The 17,737-nt window shown below is 39.5% G+C and overlaps 1 protein-coding gene across 1 annotated transcript in view; it reads right to left on the bottom strand.

Annotated features, from left to right (window-relative positions):
* The window catches only part of LOC141165727 (dynein axonemal heavy chain 3-like), a 2,796,342-nt gene that overhangs the window by 39,705 nt on the left and 2,738,900 nt on the right, over positions 1-17,737 (bottom strand). Inside the window, exons 71-73 of the mRNA XM_073651577.1 lie at positions 11,305-11,442; positions 5,779-6,039; positions 313-405 (exon numbers count right to left, since the gene is read on the bottom strand). Coding sequence (XP_073507678.1) covers positions 313-405; positions 5,779-6,039; positions 11,305-11,442 — 492 coding nt within the window. The remainder of the gene's footprint in view (positions 1-312; positions 406-5,778; positions 6,040-11,304; positions 11,443-17,737) is intronic.

The raw sequence follows: 17,737 nt of genomic DNA, 5'->3' as shown, positions 1-17,737 counted from the left end.
GAATTAGACCAAAGTAGGTTCATTTGCTGCCCATGTGCAGTCTGACGTGGACTGGGACAGCACATGGACTGAGAGTACTAGGTACATGTGTTAGACCTAAGGCTAGGATCTCACAGCAACTTTGTCCGCGGCCAAAGTTGCTGTATCCTAGCCTTAGGTCTAACACATGAACCTAGGATCAGACTTTCTTTTTTTGCTAAATATGATATCACCATGGGTTATTCTCTAACCTATAAGTCAATATTAATGATAACGTCTTTTGTTAGAATATTTGATTGGGTCATAAAACAGTTGCAGTAATGTGTTTATTACCTGTTTTGGTAAAGTTGTTAGGATTCCATCAAATAATTCTACAGTCTCCTTCTGTTCCCTGGTGATATTTCCATTCATGTGAAGTCCAAAAACCTACATAAAGAATCATTCTACTCAGATACTCATTTAATAAAAGCATTCAAGATCAGCTGTCAACCGATCATCCATAAATTAGTATAGCGTTAGTATGAGCCACATTTGGAAAAATTGCAGGAAACTTGTTTTATTGTGGTATTAACAAAGCTAAAGAAAAATAGGCTAACATCCCCCTCCTCTCATTTTTAATGGTCACTAACTGACCATCGCTCTGGAATATGTTTTAAAACACAAAGGAGCTGATACATTAAAATGTTTATTAATACACAGTGTCACCAAAATGATTAGCCTCTACAGCAATAACCACAAGAACAATAATAGAGCTCCCATAGTGTCTCTATTAAAATGAGGCATAAATTAATTGTTAAAAATTGTATTTTTTTAATAAATAAATATAAAACATACATAAAATAAGCAAAGGTATCAGAACATGTAGCAATCAAGTAGCAAAGCATATGACAGATTAGATTTTTTATATTAAATGTTTTTTAATCCTCCCTAATTGAAATTCACTACTGAAATTTAAATATGCTAATAAATGTAGATGAGCAAGATGTTAAAATTTTTTGAAGGTGCTAGTGCTTTAATCATAAATATCAATACTCCCTATATCTAATAGCAGCAATAAATAATGAAAAAAGTGAAAAGTGCCAATATGTGTCAGAACATAAATAAATAAGATACAAGTGCCTAAGTTCATTTAATTTTAACACATTATTTTCAGCTGTTGGGTATTGCACATGGAGGAGTTTAATTACAGAAGTAAATTGTCAAGGATCAAACATGATTCCTACTTACGCCGTTTCGCCCTTGCTTTTTCAAAAAGAGGCTTAACCTCATCATAACTCATAATGTATCCCAGCCCTTTAAATACCCCAAAAGGTTATGCCCCTTTTTGAAAAAGCCAGGGCAAAACGGCGTCGTCAGGGTGGTGGCCGAGTAGCAAAAGCTCCTCAACTACAGCATGTAAGAAGGAATCATGTTTGATCCTTGACATGTGCAATACCCCGATCAGCTGAAAATAATGTGTTAAAATTAAATGAACTTAGGCACTTGTATCTTATTTATTTATGTTCTGACACATATTGGTACTTTGCACTTTTTTCATTATTTATTGCTGCTATTAGATATAGGGAGTATTGATATTTATGATTAAAGCACTAGCACCTTCAATTTTTTTTAACATCTTGCTCATCTAAATGTGGCGCCCTGCTGCACATTGGTGCCACAGAACCCAGAAGGGTGCATGGATGGACTTCTCCACAAGAGGCCCTCACACATTCACACACCTCCACCCTACCACTACTGGGACAATTGACTGGTGCCGCAGAGCGGGAAGTTGAAACCTGGCAAGCCGCAGACCAGGAATCAGTATCCATCATCTTTAAGAGACTGCAAACTGTGTTTGAAAACCGCACTGAGACAGATCTCCGGATGAGGTTCTACCACTGTGTCCAGAAACCTGAGGACAGTGTCCGGGACATACTGTAACTGGATTAATGTTAGTCATAATTGTAATTATTGTATTATAATGTTAATGTTAATGTTAATGTTACCTATAACGTTCAAGAAAAGTGCCTTTCATAAAGGGAAGAAAAGTGCCTCCCATAAAGGGAAGAAAAGTTATTGTTTAACCTGTTTTGAGAAAAATGCTTCAGTCCAGGAGTACTGAGTTTTACTAGGGGGGAATGTGGCGCCCTGCTGCACATTGGTGCCACAGAACCCAGAAGGGTGCATGGATGGACTTCTCCACAAGAGGCCCTCACACATTCAAACACCTCCACCCTACCACCTCAGACCAGCAGAGGGAGCCCGTTAGGGATATATATAGGGAGGGTGGAGCAAGGCAGCCAAGTTAGAGTTTGGAGTCAGACGGAGAGAGGGTCTGAGAGCATGCTGACGCTCAGAGAGCAGCGAAGAGGCAGCAAGCTGGCTGCAGTGCTTAGGCGAGCCAAGGCCTACAGCACGTATGAAGGCCTAGTGAGGGCCTTGAGTGGGCCGAAGGCGAGAGGAGAAGGAAGAAGTAGCAAGGGGGCAGAGGAGCATACCAGGCTCACCCTGATATATATACCGGACACCGGGCCCGCACCTACAGGGACCCCTTTACACCCAGTAGGAACCACCGGAACCCCTGGAGGACTATAGGTCCCAAGTTTACCAAACGCTGACTACAGTACCAGACCTAGGAGTCACGGAGGCCCCAGCATACAGGGAGAGTGATCTCCAAAAGAAGGCCCTACCACCAGGTCAGCAGGTGCAAAGAGAGAGACAGTAACCAAGCTAGGCCTAGTTCCAGGCAGGACAGAAGCTTAGCGAGTAAACCTATGGATCAGGAGGCCCTATACCCGCTCACTGGGGAGAGTCCAAAAGTGCACCCTTCTCCCGGAGAACCCTGGACCGTGCCTGCATCATCATCAGTAAAGGTACTGAAGCTTACCCCCATGTGAGTGTCCGTCTTTCCTCCGGGACCATCCTGCCGTCTCTCCCCAGGATCCACCATCTACCCCTACACTGCCCTGGAGCTAGCTCTACCTGTGGAGAGCCACACCATCCCTGCTGCCGTAACACCAGCTACAGAGGACTGCTCCGCAGCGGCAGCTCCCTCTAGCTGCAATCCACAGGTGGCATCACGAACACTTTCCCAAATCCCCTATAAAGCTTCCCCTTTTTACTTACCGCCCTGGGTCACGGACCGGGCCAGCCACCGTGATATCCCCCGGCAACCAGAGGCCCGGCTGCCGAGTACCCCATGGCCCAGGGGGCGAGTCATACATTTATTAGCATGTTTAAATTTCAGTATTGAATTTCATTTAGGGAGGATTAAAAAACATTTAATATAAAAATCTAATCTGTCATATGATTTGCTACTTGATTGCTACATGTTCTGATACCTTTGCTTATTTTATGTATGTTTCAAATTTATTTATAATAAAATTACAATTTTTAACAATTAATTTATGCCTCATTTTAATAGAGACACTATGGGAGCTCTATTATTGTTCTTGTGATTAAAATGTTTATGCCAGAAAACTGTTGTAAGGCTATCTGCCCACGTTGCGGAAATGAAGCATATTTTTTACGCTTCTCCCTGGCGGGAAAATCGCATGCAGATTTTACATGCGGTTTTCCCACCAGGTAGAAGCGTATGTGAGGCGTCTTTGCAGCGTCTTTGCATGCATTTCCGCATGCGGGTTATCAAGCACTTCTTCAAGTGATTCAAGCATCACTTGGAAAAGTGCTTGACAACTTGTTCACACTATATAAATCCATGCAACCGGCATGGATTTATATAGTGTGACCAAGTAATAGTTAAAAAAAAAGAATCAGAATGGTAAAAAATAAAAAAATAAAGTTTATACTCACCTTCTGATGCATTCTCTGCCCCATCCGGAGTCTTGAGCGGCTCACGCTGTTGTGTGCAGGATCTTCGGTGACGTCATTGAGTCATGTGATGGGTCACATGACTCAATGACATGGCAGGTCCTTCACACACCTCGCGACGGCGGGAAAACACCGGGAAGACATCAGAAGATAAGTATAAACTTTATTTTATTATTTTTTTACAGGTTCTTTGGTACCCAGGTCTGGAGGAGAGTCTCCTCTCCTCCAGACTTGGATACCATCCGCATGCGGAAACGCAAAATTAATGAACATGCTGCGGATTTTTGACCGCAGCATATACGCTGCGGAAAAATCCGCAGCATGGGCATTGACATTGCGGAATGCCATTGGGGACCATGGGGTGTGGATATACATGCGTTTTACAAGCGTTTACGCTGCGGAAATTCCGCAGCATATTCGCTTGTAATACGCAACGTGGGCACGCAGCCTTAAACACTCTGAATAATTGAAAATTATTGTGACTTTTGTGGTGTGACTTTTGGAGTTCTCACACTTATATCAAGCAGCTCTGTTAAAATGGATGGAAGTTGGTAGGAGCTTGAGTGGGACGAGACGTGGCTACCACCGCCTGCCAAATTAATTCAAAGTGACGACGTTTCTTATGCACAACACTTATAAGATTAGCCAAATTCATTAAATGGCGTGCATCTTATTCCTGCATGTTCTTCATTAAAATTAGCGTATAAAATGCATATCTTACAAGGAGCCTGACAACTGATACATGCTGCTTGATGCACGGGCAGCATGTATCTGTCTGTATGATGTCAGCTAGATTTGTTCAACTTTGAAACACTGCGGCAGTTCAGAAAAAAACATAATTCAATAGCCGCAGGGGACGGAGCCACACAGCAGACTAGTAAGACAGGCGGGTCCTCAGCTGCTTCTCCCCATCCACTCCCCTGTAGTGACAGGTATCACCCTATGAGCTTGTATAGGGAGAGACTAGTCACTCCAAGGGAGCAGACGAGGAGAAACCGCCGGGGACCCGCCTGTCTGATTATCTCCCGTGCACAATGGTTTCCAGCGGCTATTAAGCTATGTTTTTCCCTTTAACGGTGCCATGCTTCAGAGTTGAAAATTATAAAGCCAATATCTGATACATTCTGCCAGTGGATAAGGCAGCATGCATCAGCTATCAGATTCCCTTTAATGAAACGGAGCTTAAATTAAAACATGTTGTAGACAAAACATGGTTATCCTTTGTGGGAACACCTCATGTACAAATGGTACCTACAGTACCATGTCTTTTTCTTCCTATTTAAGAGGGTTATTGGAATAAAGCAGTTAAAGTGAAAGTCACATTTTTTTTGGCCCCATTACTGTATTGAAGAATATGTGTGGCATATAGTCATAATAATACTAATAATTTTTCAATATCTGACTTGAATAGTTATTTAAAGGGAATCTATCAGGTCCAGAAACACTTTTTATCTGTGGATTCAGTTGAAATCTGCAGGTAAGTAGCTTTTAAATCATGTCTTATGGGCTTAATGGAGCTGCAGCTACAGGGAGAAATTAATTCATATTCTCCCTTCAGCTGCTCGCTCTCTGTCATTGGGGAAAAGCAGATAGCAGTTACAGTTACTGTTTACTACACAGTGAGCACATTGATTGACAGCCCATCTTGCACATATATACTGCAAAGCAGACTCTCAATAAACTGCTGGAGAGTGATTATAGCCACAATGACTGTATTCTTTCCCTGCGTCACTTTACACAAGCGATCGCAGGGAGAATGTAACTTCATATTTTCCCTGTAGCCGCTGCTTAGTAAGTAGGCTACATATTATTTAAATGCTGTTTACCTGCAGGTAAATAGCGTTTCTGAATGTGACAGGTTGATTTTAATATATGTAGTGTGGATATATGATTCAATATTAATTAATAATAGTAAGCTGATTACTATTCAGAATTGTTTCTGTTATCAAGTGGCAATGTAACTTGACATCTATTAAGGTTTATTGTTACCTCTGGATCAGCATTGAGGGGCAGGCTTTTTATGTATTCCATATAGCTGTCGTGGGTACCGTACTTTGGAGTGAAGTATTTTCCACTGGGAGAAAACGTGTAATGGTCTTCGGTAATTACAGCTTCACAAAGAAATATGTCTAGCAAGCTTAAAAGAAGACGCCTGTCGTGCTCATCTGTTACTCTTCCTCCATAGTTGCATTCTCCAGTTAGATAAACAATGGCATCGAGAGGGGCTTCTTCATAATCATTGAGGAACTTCTACAACATGCAAGATATATATTCATCTTAATTATCTCATCCCAAATGTAGCACGTTGTGACATGCATTGCCCTAATTAAAGGTTTCAAGAATTATTTATTAAGGTCAGTACACATTTACAATGGGCATCATCACATAATTCATGTTGCTGTGGTAAATTTGGAAAGACTATAGGGATGTGTCTCATAAATCACATTTAAATATAAAATAATGGAAAATATGCAAATGGCTGAACTTTATGGGATATCATTTTAATAGAGATGGTACACTTTGTAGTCACTGTAATGTCAATGTACAACTTTAAGCTTATGAGCATTTTGAGCTTATTTAGTGATCATAAATGTTAGTTTTTTTTTATTTTAAAGAGCTTTCCAACATCTTTAAATAGACCCCCAACAGACTCCAATCAGGACATATCAGTACTTTCTCCTTTTTGGTACTGGTTGGGGGTTTGGTGCATGGATTGCAAACCCTTTTAAATCTATGGCTATGTGACATGAAAGATAGGATTTGGAGCATTAGCCATCTGACTTCTTAGAAGAACTTATTATGAAATGAATTAGCATAGAATTATAGAACTATCAAAATGAAACAAAAAAAAAAATAGGGTTCAAAGATTAAAAGGGTTGTCCTGTGAAAGCACGTTATCATCTAGATTACTTACTGATCATTGAGGGGCTCCTGACTGTTTGAACCAGCACCAATCAGCAGAATGGAGAATTATTATCCCCAGTGGGACTCTTTCATCGTCGTTACAAAATGTAGCAGCAGGTTGCATATCTGGCCACCACTCCATTCATTCTCTATGGGGTTGCTGGAAAAGAACAAGCTAAATGGAGCTGTGGTTGAGCATGTGCACTGCCGCTCCATATTAATAGATATAAAAGGCCAAATCCTGTTGAATAAGGGGATGGAGATTCAGCCAACTTGGAACTGATCAGCAGTTCCAATGTATGGAAGCTGGAACTTTTATTGTCTTTATTCCAGGTACATTAACAGCTCAGCATTACATTGATTTGGTCGTGTCCCAGGAGCTGTTTTTCAACTCTACAATGCCAGGCTGAATGTTGCTGGTGCTATCGTGAACAGCCTGCATGGTGTAAATGTGCTACTATGGCCTGCAGAGTCTCCAGACTTGTCTCCCATTGAACACATACTGTATAGGACATCATTGCTTTGTAATTGGCAATTACAAAATGAGCTGCCAGCAGTGAATCTTGATGATTTATGTGCCCAAGAGCATTCAGCATGGCAGACAATCATTAATAACCTCATATTTCTGAACATGGCACTCATACTCGATACTGAATAACTCATGATGTTTTGAAACTTTTGTTTACATTTTTATTGTCATTTGCATATCATTAACATGTCTATTGGTCCTATGCTTTCTATAATTCTACTAATTTTCCTTCTAGGTGTTACAATTTCAATTTTGACAAGTATATTTATTTAAATGTTCTGACAGATTCCCTTTACACCTGATTACAAATAACTGCCGAATGCTATTTTCTGCCTGTTACTGTGAAGTTACATTAAAATCACCTATTTATTTATCTTAAGATCAGAGAGAAGCATTATTATAATAACATGGTGTCAATACATATACAGCCGACTGATCCCTTTGTCTACAAGTGATTTTAATTACACCATGTCTCTTTATGGGAGGTGAACTATTAGATACTTTGTGCAATACTGAAATTATTAACAATTTAGTAATTTGTTACTGCTGAAAGGAATTAGTCCAGTAGGACTCATGCGGATGGAAGTAGAGCAGATTTAATACCACTATACTGTTACTGAAAAAAAAAAGAATCATTATGCTAAGGCCAAAAGTACAATCATACAGGGTTTGATAACACTTCTACACAGGCTCGCTGCAGACCCCATGTTAGTTTTTAATCCCCCATGTACTGATGCATGTTTCTGCGGAGGCCCTGGCATTTCTCGCAGCCCTGTCATAGCCTCTATTACTCTATGTGACCTTGGCAAAGCGTTTGATCCGCCTAAGGCAATGATGCTCCATCTTATTCATGGTACATCTTCCACTATTACATCCTGTATCTTGTCCTGATATCCTATGTATATCCTATAAGAATGCTGATTGCCCTGGCACCATCTTGAGCACACAAGGTCCCGATATAATGCAATATTAAGACACTGTCTACGATGCAGCATGACGCCACCTGATGCTGCTCTGTATTAGGCTTTACATGTAACTGCTGCACACAATATACGCAAATAAAAGTATTTAACTTAACATGTAATCTAACATTCATACAGTATATGATACTTTCTGTTGTACTTGGTTTTGTCATAATGTAGTAACCTTTTTCACCACTAGGTGGCAGTGTTTGACTACAGATGTTTTCATTTAAATTATTTATTACAAATGTAGCTGGATGGGTGGCTAGATAGACAGATTAGATATGGATAGATAGATTCATAGATAGAATAGATAAACACGATAGATGGATAGATAGATAGATTGTACATATTTTGAACTCTTACTTTTGTGTGTGTAAATTTGTCTACAAAGAATGATAGACTAAAAATATAAAAGTGGATTATTCAGATACATGCAATTTTTGACTCTTTTTGTTATAACATTCTCTTATTTTATTGGATAGTTTTACTAGAATCCTCTTTGGAATATCCTTGATTAAGGTGCCTGTCTTGGGTAATAATCCTGCTGCATATCTGCACTAACTTGTAAGAGACATTCTCTCAACTTCTTGGCTTCAGAGCCCAATGGAAGCCTATCTCAGGAAGGAGCTGAACACCAGAGGCCTTTGAGTATATATTGTGGCTAAAAGGGTGGTCCCGCCATAAGAGCTCATCATCTACCTACTGGATAAGTTATACAGTATATGTATGATCACTGGTGGTCTGGCCACTTGGACCTTCACTGATCCCAGGGACAGGGCTCTGGAGTAATGGTACTGAACAATATCAATAGTAATGGAGATACTCCATCAGTCCCATAAATAATGTATGGAGTGTTGGCGTTATGTTGGGCCCAACCCTTTAAGGAGGTCATACATATTAGATAAAACTCGAAATCTATCTGGCAAAAAAAAAATATCAGACTTGATTAATTTTAATATGCCTGATTCTTTGTTCCTATAGGAGAAAAGCTTCTGTTAGAGGAGTGGTGGTACCTTTCGAGCAAACACCAGCAGAATTTAAAAGGTATTGTTTTCAATGTACATATTCATATAATATTGACAGGTAAGAACATATTTTATGTTCAAAACAAGTTCAGTAATCAATTCTACTTTTTCGGAACTGTTGTCTTTGCATTTCCCAGGAAATTAAATATAATAATAATAATGATAATGACAATAAAAACTATGTAAGTTTCTCTTCTCTACCTTGATGATCACCTGACAACCATAGGAAAATCTACAGTAGTCTCCGGCTGACAGAAATCATGCATCATTCAAGCTTAGCGTCTCCTTCCACTAGTTAATTGGCAATCCAAAAATTATTAGTTGATCCAGCACTTCGATAAAATATAAAAAAAATATTTGTATCCAATAAATATTATATGACAAAATGTCATTTTCAATCAGAAGAAAACATCCCAAAGTCTCAAAAAGTTAAGGTTGACGCGTTTCGAAGTGAGACTTCTTACTCATAAACTAGCCTATGTCATGTCTATGAAAGGGTGTGACAGGGGTTGTCACATGCCTCTCCCTCTCTACACAGTGTTCATGCTGATTTGTGACTGTTATCATATGAGGAATGTATAGAGTTCTATGAGCACTAATGTGCTCAGTTAATGTATTGTAATAAAGTGAATGTATAATGTTCTTTATGTAAAACATAGTGTTAAGTGTAGGACATAGGTATAATATAGGGTTCAAGGTTTAGGTTAGTAATGGGAAAGGGCGCTGTAGTTCAGGAAGTTAATAAAGTTCAGTACAGAAGTAGTTAAGCATTACACCCACAGCACATGGGAAATTCCCAGTTGGAAGGAGTTAGAGTAGTTTTTATAGAAAATCATTTCCAGGTTACAGACAGTCTAGTCTAGTGAGTGTGAGGAGCATTAGGCAGTGTTCGCCTGCCGTCAGGGGAGGCCTGTGTCAGACCACCTCATCCCTGAGTTCAATACCCGATTGCACATGACCAGTGTAGGTTCTGTCCCATGTATAGAGTGAGACGGAGTGTGGAGGAAGATTGAGCAGACAGGAAAACAGACTCCATCAGCAGTAGCAGCAGTGAAAAAGTGTTTTACTAGTGAAAGTTATCAGAACAGAATGAGGACACATTTGAGACGTAATCTGGACGCCAGCACTGTTCTAGGCTCATGGCTTGTCAGAGGTGCTCAAGGCGAGGCCTCTATATCCCTAGAGGGGAGATTCTCAGCTGGGTTGCAGATGAAGTGGATGATGTTGGGTCTCAGGAAGGGACGAGAGCAAACACTGGAAAGGCATATAACCAAGGGTACTTCACTAACCAAAGAACTTGTCTTGATGTGCATACTGCAACCATGTATGGAAAAATTGCACAGTAAAATTGAGTCTGTTAACCCGGATCTACAATCTCCTGTCTTGCTTGAAGTCGGTGTTGGTTCCATGAATGATGTAACAGTGAGTACAGCAAATGCTCCATTGCAGCACACACTCCGGTCTCAGTCCTTAATAGTAGAGGGAGCATTTGGCAAAGAAAAGATAGTTCCGGCACACAGCGTGATGGTAACGGCCCTGGGTACTCCCCTCTACATCTATGTAGCAGACCCAAAAACCTGTCAATCAACCAAAGGAGGGTGGAGCTAGGTAAGGAATACAGGGGAAATGTTGAGGAGCTGGGAGTCCATCGTCACACCTCAATGCACTTCCAACTTAATTTTCATCTACTTTGAAAGCACGATTTCTTGACAATCAAGCAGCACATTGCGGACATAAAAGTGACAATTGCCTTATATTTTAAAAAGCTATACAGCCATGTTAATGGTTTCTGAAGTGTAAAAGTTGCAGACAAACTCCTACTATAACACTAGGGGGAAATGGGGAGTAGAAGCTTCCCTGTTAATGTCTGCCATCTAGTAGATATAAATTAAAAAAAATCTCTGTACCCCAAGATTTCCACCCGCATCTTGATGTTTCATTCACCTTACTGTGGTTTGTATGCCTTTTGTAGCATCTTTGAGACATTTACATTAAGCGCAGTGTAAAGCACACAGATTTTTCAGTTGGTCATGATATCTTTATCCATCAAGGCTTCATTTAATTATATGTAGTAAGAGCTGGCACCCGTTACCTTGAGCTGCTTGGCACTGATTTTTAAATCTGAGTCATTGAATTCATAGGGTATGTTCCAGCCCAGGGATCCATACGTGCGCCTCTCTTGAACAAGAGCATGGAAAAAACATAATCCGAATAAAAGCTTCTTAAACACCTATGTAGATAAAAAAAAATCTGATAACTGGAAATTGAAAAAAACATAAACAATCTTTTTTTTTAATGACCACTATTATGGTCAGTATCTCGTGGCATAACTAAGCTTTGTTACTCTTACCCAACACTTACATTTCTGAAGCCTACGTGTGATAACTGCATTGACATTTGATATGTATATGTGCTTTGTGCTTATTCCTAGGTTAAGACTACAAATTATTGCAACCCTCCTCATAATAATAGTCATTTGAATCAACCTTCATTCTCTGTGCCTAATAGTATCTTGGTGCTCACTTAAGCAGCACCTGAACCCATGGCAAAATATCTTCAATTCTCTTACTATCAGGAGAAAACCAAAAAATCTCCATGGGCCTTCTTAATGAGATCAAGTGTGTCAGGCCTCACCAGCTACATGCCAAGTGTCAGACTTGATTAGAAGATGTCATGGTTGTATATAAATGACAAGTCACAGCTGAAAGGTGACTATGGGAAGAAATTCCACTTTTACTATGTTGGTGGATATGTCTTTAAAAAGGAGAATGTACCCAAAGAGAAAAAAATCACAATTTCACATTTTAATTTATTTCCAAAGGCCAATTTTAGTAAGATTTTGAGCCAGTGTAAACTTAGACTAGAAAGTCTTAAATGGGGTGTTGACTACTGGACCCTAATTAAAATAAAAAACTTGTAAATTTACCTCCGTCAGAGGCACCATTCCAGTGATGTCAGCCTGACTGTTTCCAGAGAGTGATGTGACTTGTATTACTTGCAGGCTGCAGACAATCAGCAGCTACTAGTCAGCTGCAGTCTTTACTATTTTGTCACAGAGGACATCTGCCCTAACAAAATACCGATGAGCAGCAGATCTCATTGTCTGCAGAGTGCACGTGACACAAGAGACGTCTACGGAAACAGAAGTACTGACTTTGCTGGAACAGCGCAACTGCTTGAAGCGAGTGTCCATGTTCAGTAGTGGGCAACCTTTTTAAATGCACCATGCCAAATTATAAATTTGGTGCATCTTTAACATTGCATCACCCATTAGTTTACATAATCTTTACATTTATTAGGTTGCTTGCTATGATTAAAAAATGTGCACCTACATTTTAGAGAACGGTACAGGTATCACATTTTGACTCCTATGCTTCCAAACCATGCTTACTTAAGAGAGACACAAAAAGCTTCAAAAACATAACAAATGTTAGTCAAAATTGCATCAAAATTCCGACAGATTAGACTTGCTAAAACCTCATTCAGACGTCAGTGATTCTTCATGTATGCAAAAAAAACGTGCAAGCGTCATCAATATTTTGGATCTGATTTTCATCAGTGTTTGTCCAGTGTGTCAGGACAGTGTGTCAGGATTGAGCATCAGCGATTTTTCTTTATGAAAAAAAAAATAAATTGGAAAACTTCTCCTAACCATGACAATGTTAATCATGGACAGCACACATACTGTACACTGATGATATCCTTGTGCGGTTGGGCATTATTATGGACTAATAGACTTGTATGGGTGATTTTGATCTGTGACTTCAATAAAAAAATGGACATGTCTCCATGATTTTTTTCCCATATACTGTACACAAAAAAACCAAAAGACGTAAATAGCACCATACACTTGTTCTATCCGTGGACTCATGAAAGTCTGAATGAGGGCTAAATCTTCCCAATTATTCTAATAAGAAAAAGCGAAAAGTAATTAATTCTTAAAGTGGTTATCCAGTACTAATTATTTTTTTACTATGGGCCTAAAGGTATGTGCACAGGATGTGGATTTGAAGCAGAAATTTTCTGAGCGTTTTTGCCTCTCCCTGGCAGAAAAAACGCATGCGGATTTACGCGTTTTTGACTTGTTTTTACGTGCATTTTTACATTCGTTTTTTAAGCATTTTTCTAAGCGTTTTTGAGCTTAATGATTGATAATGAATGATTTTTGGAGCTAAATAAAGTTATTTGGTGGGACATTGCTTAACCACTTCGCGCCAGAGCCTGTTATTGCCTTCGTGACCGGGCCAATTTTTTCAATTTTGACCACTGTCAATTTATGAAGTAATTACTCTGGAACGCTTCAACGGATTCCCCTGATTCTGAGAATGTTTTTTCGTGACATATTGTACTTCATGATAGTGGTAAAATTTCTTGCATATCAATTGCGTTTATTTGTGAAAAGATCGGAAATTTGGCAAAAATTTTGGAAATTTGGCAATTTTCAAACTTTGAATTTTCATGCCCTTAAATCAGAGAGATATGTCACATAAAATAGTTAATAAATAACATTTCCCACATGTCTCCTTTACATCAGCACAATTTTGGAACCAAAATTTTTTTTGTTAGGAAGCTATAAGGGTTAAAAGTTGACCGGCGATTTCTCATTTTTCCAACAAAATTTACAAAAACATGTTTTTTGGGGATCACATCTTATTTGAAGTGATTTTGAGGGGCCTTTATAACAGAAAATACTCAAAAGTGACACCATTCTAAAAACTGCACCCCTCAAGGTGCTCAAAACCACATTCAAGAAGTTTATTAACCCTTCAGGTGTTTCACATGAATTTTTGGAATGTCGAAGAAACCAATGAACATTTAACTTTTTTTCACAAAAATGTTACTTTAGACCCAATTTTTTTATTTTCACAAGGGTAACAGGAAAAAATAGACTACACAATTTGTAGTGCAATTTCTCATGAGCGCGCTGATACCTCATATGTGGAGGAAAACCACTGTTTGGGCGCACGGCAGGGTTTGGAAGGGAAGGAGCGCCATTTGACTTTTTGAATGTAAAATTTGCTTGAATAATTAGCGGACGCCATGTTGCATTTGGAGAGCCCCTGATGTGCCTAAACAGTGGAAACCCCCCACAAGTGACACCATTTTGGAAACTAGACCCCTTAGGGAACTTATCTAGATGTGTGGTGAGCACATTGAACCCCAAGGTGCTTCACAGAAGTTTATAATATTGAGCTGTAAAAATAAAATTTTCACATTTTTCCCACAAAAACGTTTTTCATCCCTTAATTTTGCACCATCATAAGGGTAATAGGAGAAATTGCACCATGAAATTTGTTGTGCAGTTTCTCCTGAACACGCTGATACCCCATATGTGGAGGAAAACCACTGTTTGGGCGCACGGCAGGGTTTGGAAGGGAAGGAGCGCCATTTGACTTTTTGAATGTAAAATTTGCTTGAATAATTAGCGGACGCCATGTTGCATTTGGGGAGCCCCTGATGTGCCTAAACAGTGGAAACCCCCCACAAATGACACCATTTTGGAAACTAGACCCCTTATGGAACTTATCTAGATGTGTGGTGAGCACCTTGCAACCCCAGGTGCTTCACAGAAGTTTATAATATTGACCCGTAAAAATAAAATTTTCACATTTTTCCCACAAAAAATGTTTTTCATCTCCTAATTTTGCATTATCATAAGGGTAACAGGAGAAATTGCACCATGAAATTTGCAGTGCAATTTCTCCTGAGTATGCCGATACCCCATATGTGGGGGAAAACCACTATTTGGGTACACTGCAGGGTTCGGAAGGGAAGGAGCGCCATTTGACTTTTTGAATGTAAAATTTTTTGAATAATTAGCGGACGCCATGTCGCATTTGGGGAGCCCCTAATGTGCCTAAATAGTGGAAACCCCCCACAAGTGACACCATTTTGGAAACTAGACCCCTTAGGGAACTTATCTAGATGTGTGGTGAGCACCTTGCACCCCCAGGTGCTTCACAGAAGTTTATAATATTGAGCTGTAAAAATAAAATTTTCACATTTTTCCCACAAAAAAATGTTTTTCATCCCCTAATTTTGCATTATCATAAGGATAACAGGAGAAATTGCACCATGAAATTTGTTGTACAATTTCTCCTGAGTACGCCGATACCCTATATGTGGGGGAAAACCACTGCTTTGGTGTATGGCAGGGTTCTGAAGAGAAAGAAGCGCTATGTTGGCTGGGATAGGTTGCAGACACCATGTCACATTTCAAGAGTCGCTGACATGCCGAAACAGCAGAAACCCCCACAAGTGACCCCATTTTGTAAACTACACCTCTCAAGGAATTCATCTAGGGAAGTAGTGAGTGTTTTTAAATTTTTAAATTTATACCATTGGGCAGTGAAGAAAACATAATTATATTTTTACCACAAAAAATGTTTTACCCTCAGATTTTACATTTTCACACAGGGCAATGGGTAAAAATGTGTCACACAATTTCTTCTAAAAGTGGCAATACCCCATATGTGGCTTTATCGTACCGCTTAGCCATACGGCGAGATCTGGGAGGGACGGAGCGCTATTTGACAATTGGAGAACAAATTATTGTAGAATAGGCATTTGCATTTGGGAGCACAAAATTTTCTGAATTTCGTTTGGGGGGCAAGGGCCATTTCGCTTTTCCAGAGCCTTTCTGCTACCAGTAACTTGGAAGTCCCTTATATTTTTAACAGATAATGGACCTGAGTGGGGACTAGCTTTTTTTGAGGACTGAGTTGAAGCTTTTATTGGGAACATTTTACATATTGTTTATCCGGCGCTCCATGCTGAGCACTTACATTGGGGTTTCCATCTAAATTTCCAAGTGATGTAAATCAGATGAAACCCCTGCAGGATCCATTCACTATAATGAGGCAGCAGAGTTACTCTGGACTCCATCTGGCCTCTGTTTAGCGGTGTCCTTTTTTTCAGAAGTGCACAAAACTGTGGGCAACCGCACTTTTATGCACGGCTAAAAAAACTGACACCGTGGGATCACAGGCCAAACGGCATCCACAGTGGCCTATATCTGCCTCATTACATGGAATCTTCCGTCATGGGTTCCGTCTGAATCACGTATTTCAGAGATTTACACGGAAACTCTGGTGCAAGTGCACAGCGCAGAGCGCAGGATAAATGTGAGCAGAGCCTTACTGCGATCTTTGGGAGACATAATAAACAAATCAGTAGCAGGTGAAGAATTGTTTTTATTTATTTTTTACGCCGTTCATCGTGCGGTATAAGTGATGAGATTACTTTATTCTTTGGGTCGGTGCGATTACAGAGATACCAGATTTATATCGAGTTTTTATGACTGACAGCTGTCACACACTAAAAGATGCTTTTTTTTGCAAAATCTAGTTTCTGCATCGCCATATTTTGAGAGCTATAATTTTTCCATATTTCGGCCGACAGAGTCATGTGATGGCTTGTTTTTTGGGACATTTTTATTGGTACTATTTTTGGGTACGTGACATTTTTTGATCGCTTTCTATTCCATTTTTGGGAGGTAAAATTAATAAAAACCAACAATTCAGGAATTGTTTATTGAGTTTTTTTTTATGCCATTCTGCGTGTGGTAAAAGTGATAAGGCAGCATTATTCTTCTGGTCAGTATGTTTACAGCGATGCTGCACTTACTGTATATTTTTTTACGTTTTGGCGCTTTTACACAATAAAACAATTTTATAGAAAAAATATTTTTTTTGCATCGCTTTATTTTGAGAGCTATAACTTTTTTATTTTTCGGCTGATGGAGCTGTATGGCGGCTTTTTTTTTGTGGAACAAGATGACATTTTCAGCGGTACCATTATTATTTCCATTTTGCTTTTTGATTGCATTTTTTTCCACTTTTTGCTTGGCGATATGATGAAAAAGCATAGTTTTTTGCTCCGTTTTTTAAAAAAAATTTTTACGGTGTGCACAGAAGGAGTTAATTAGTGTGACAGTTTTATAGATCAGGTTGTTTCGGACGGGGCGATACCAAATATGTGTACTTTTTTGTTTTTGTATAAATATACGGATTTATTGGTTTAATATTTTATTTATTTATTTTTATTTATTTTGTGATTTCTTTTTAACAGTTTGAAAACAATTTTTTGACTTTTTTTTACATTTTTACTTAGTCCCTGTATGGGACATTATTTTTTATTTTTCTAATCACTGTTCTCATGCAATGCAATAGACATGTATTGCATTGCATGAGAGCTATGCTGACAGTTTCACACTGTCTGTCTCCTGCTAGACTTCAGCTGCAGGCTGAGCCTAGCAGGACACCATATATGGCAGATCCGGAGGCGGTCATGTGACCTCCGGCTGCCATAACAACGGCAGGTCCTGGAAGACATCAGGAGGCCGTCAGAGAGGTAAGTGGACGACCCCCTCTCCTCTCACTATCTTCGAAATGCCGCGATCACTATAGATCGTGGCATTTAGAAGATAGCAAAGGGTTAACATCATTGGGACCTGATCCAATCAGGTCCCGATGATGTCCCCTGTCAGAGCTGTCGCTCTCAACAGCAACCGCAGCACTTGCAGG

Source organism: Phyllobates terribilis, unplaced genomic scaffold (genome assembly GCF_046119375.1).
Source record: "Phyllobates terribilis strain yellow unplaced genomic scaffold, ASM4611937v1 Scaffold_11__3_contigs__length_659146591, whole genome shotgun sequence".
NCBI lineage: Eukaryota > Metazoa > Chordata > Amphibia > Anura > Dendrobatidae > Phyllobates > Phyllobates terribilis.
Note: the sequence above shows the minus strand (reverse complement) of the source record. Positions and strands in the feature narration are given on the sequence as shown.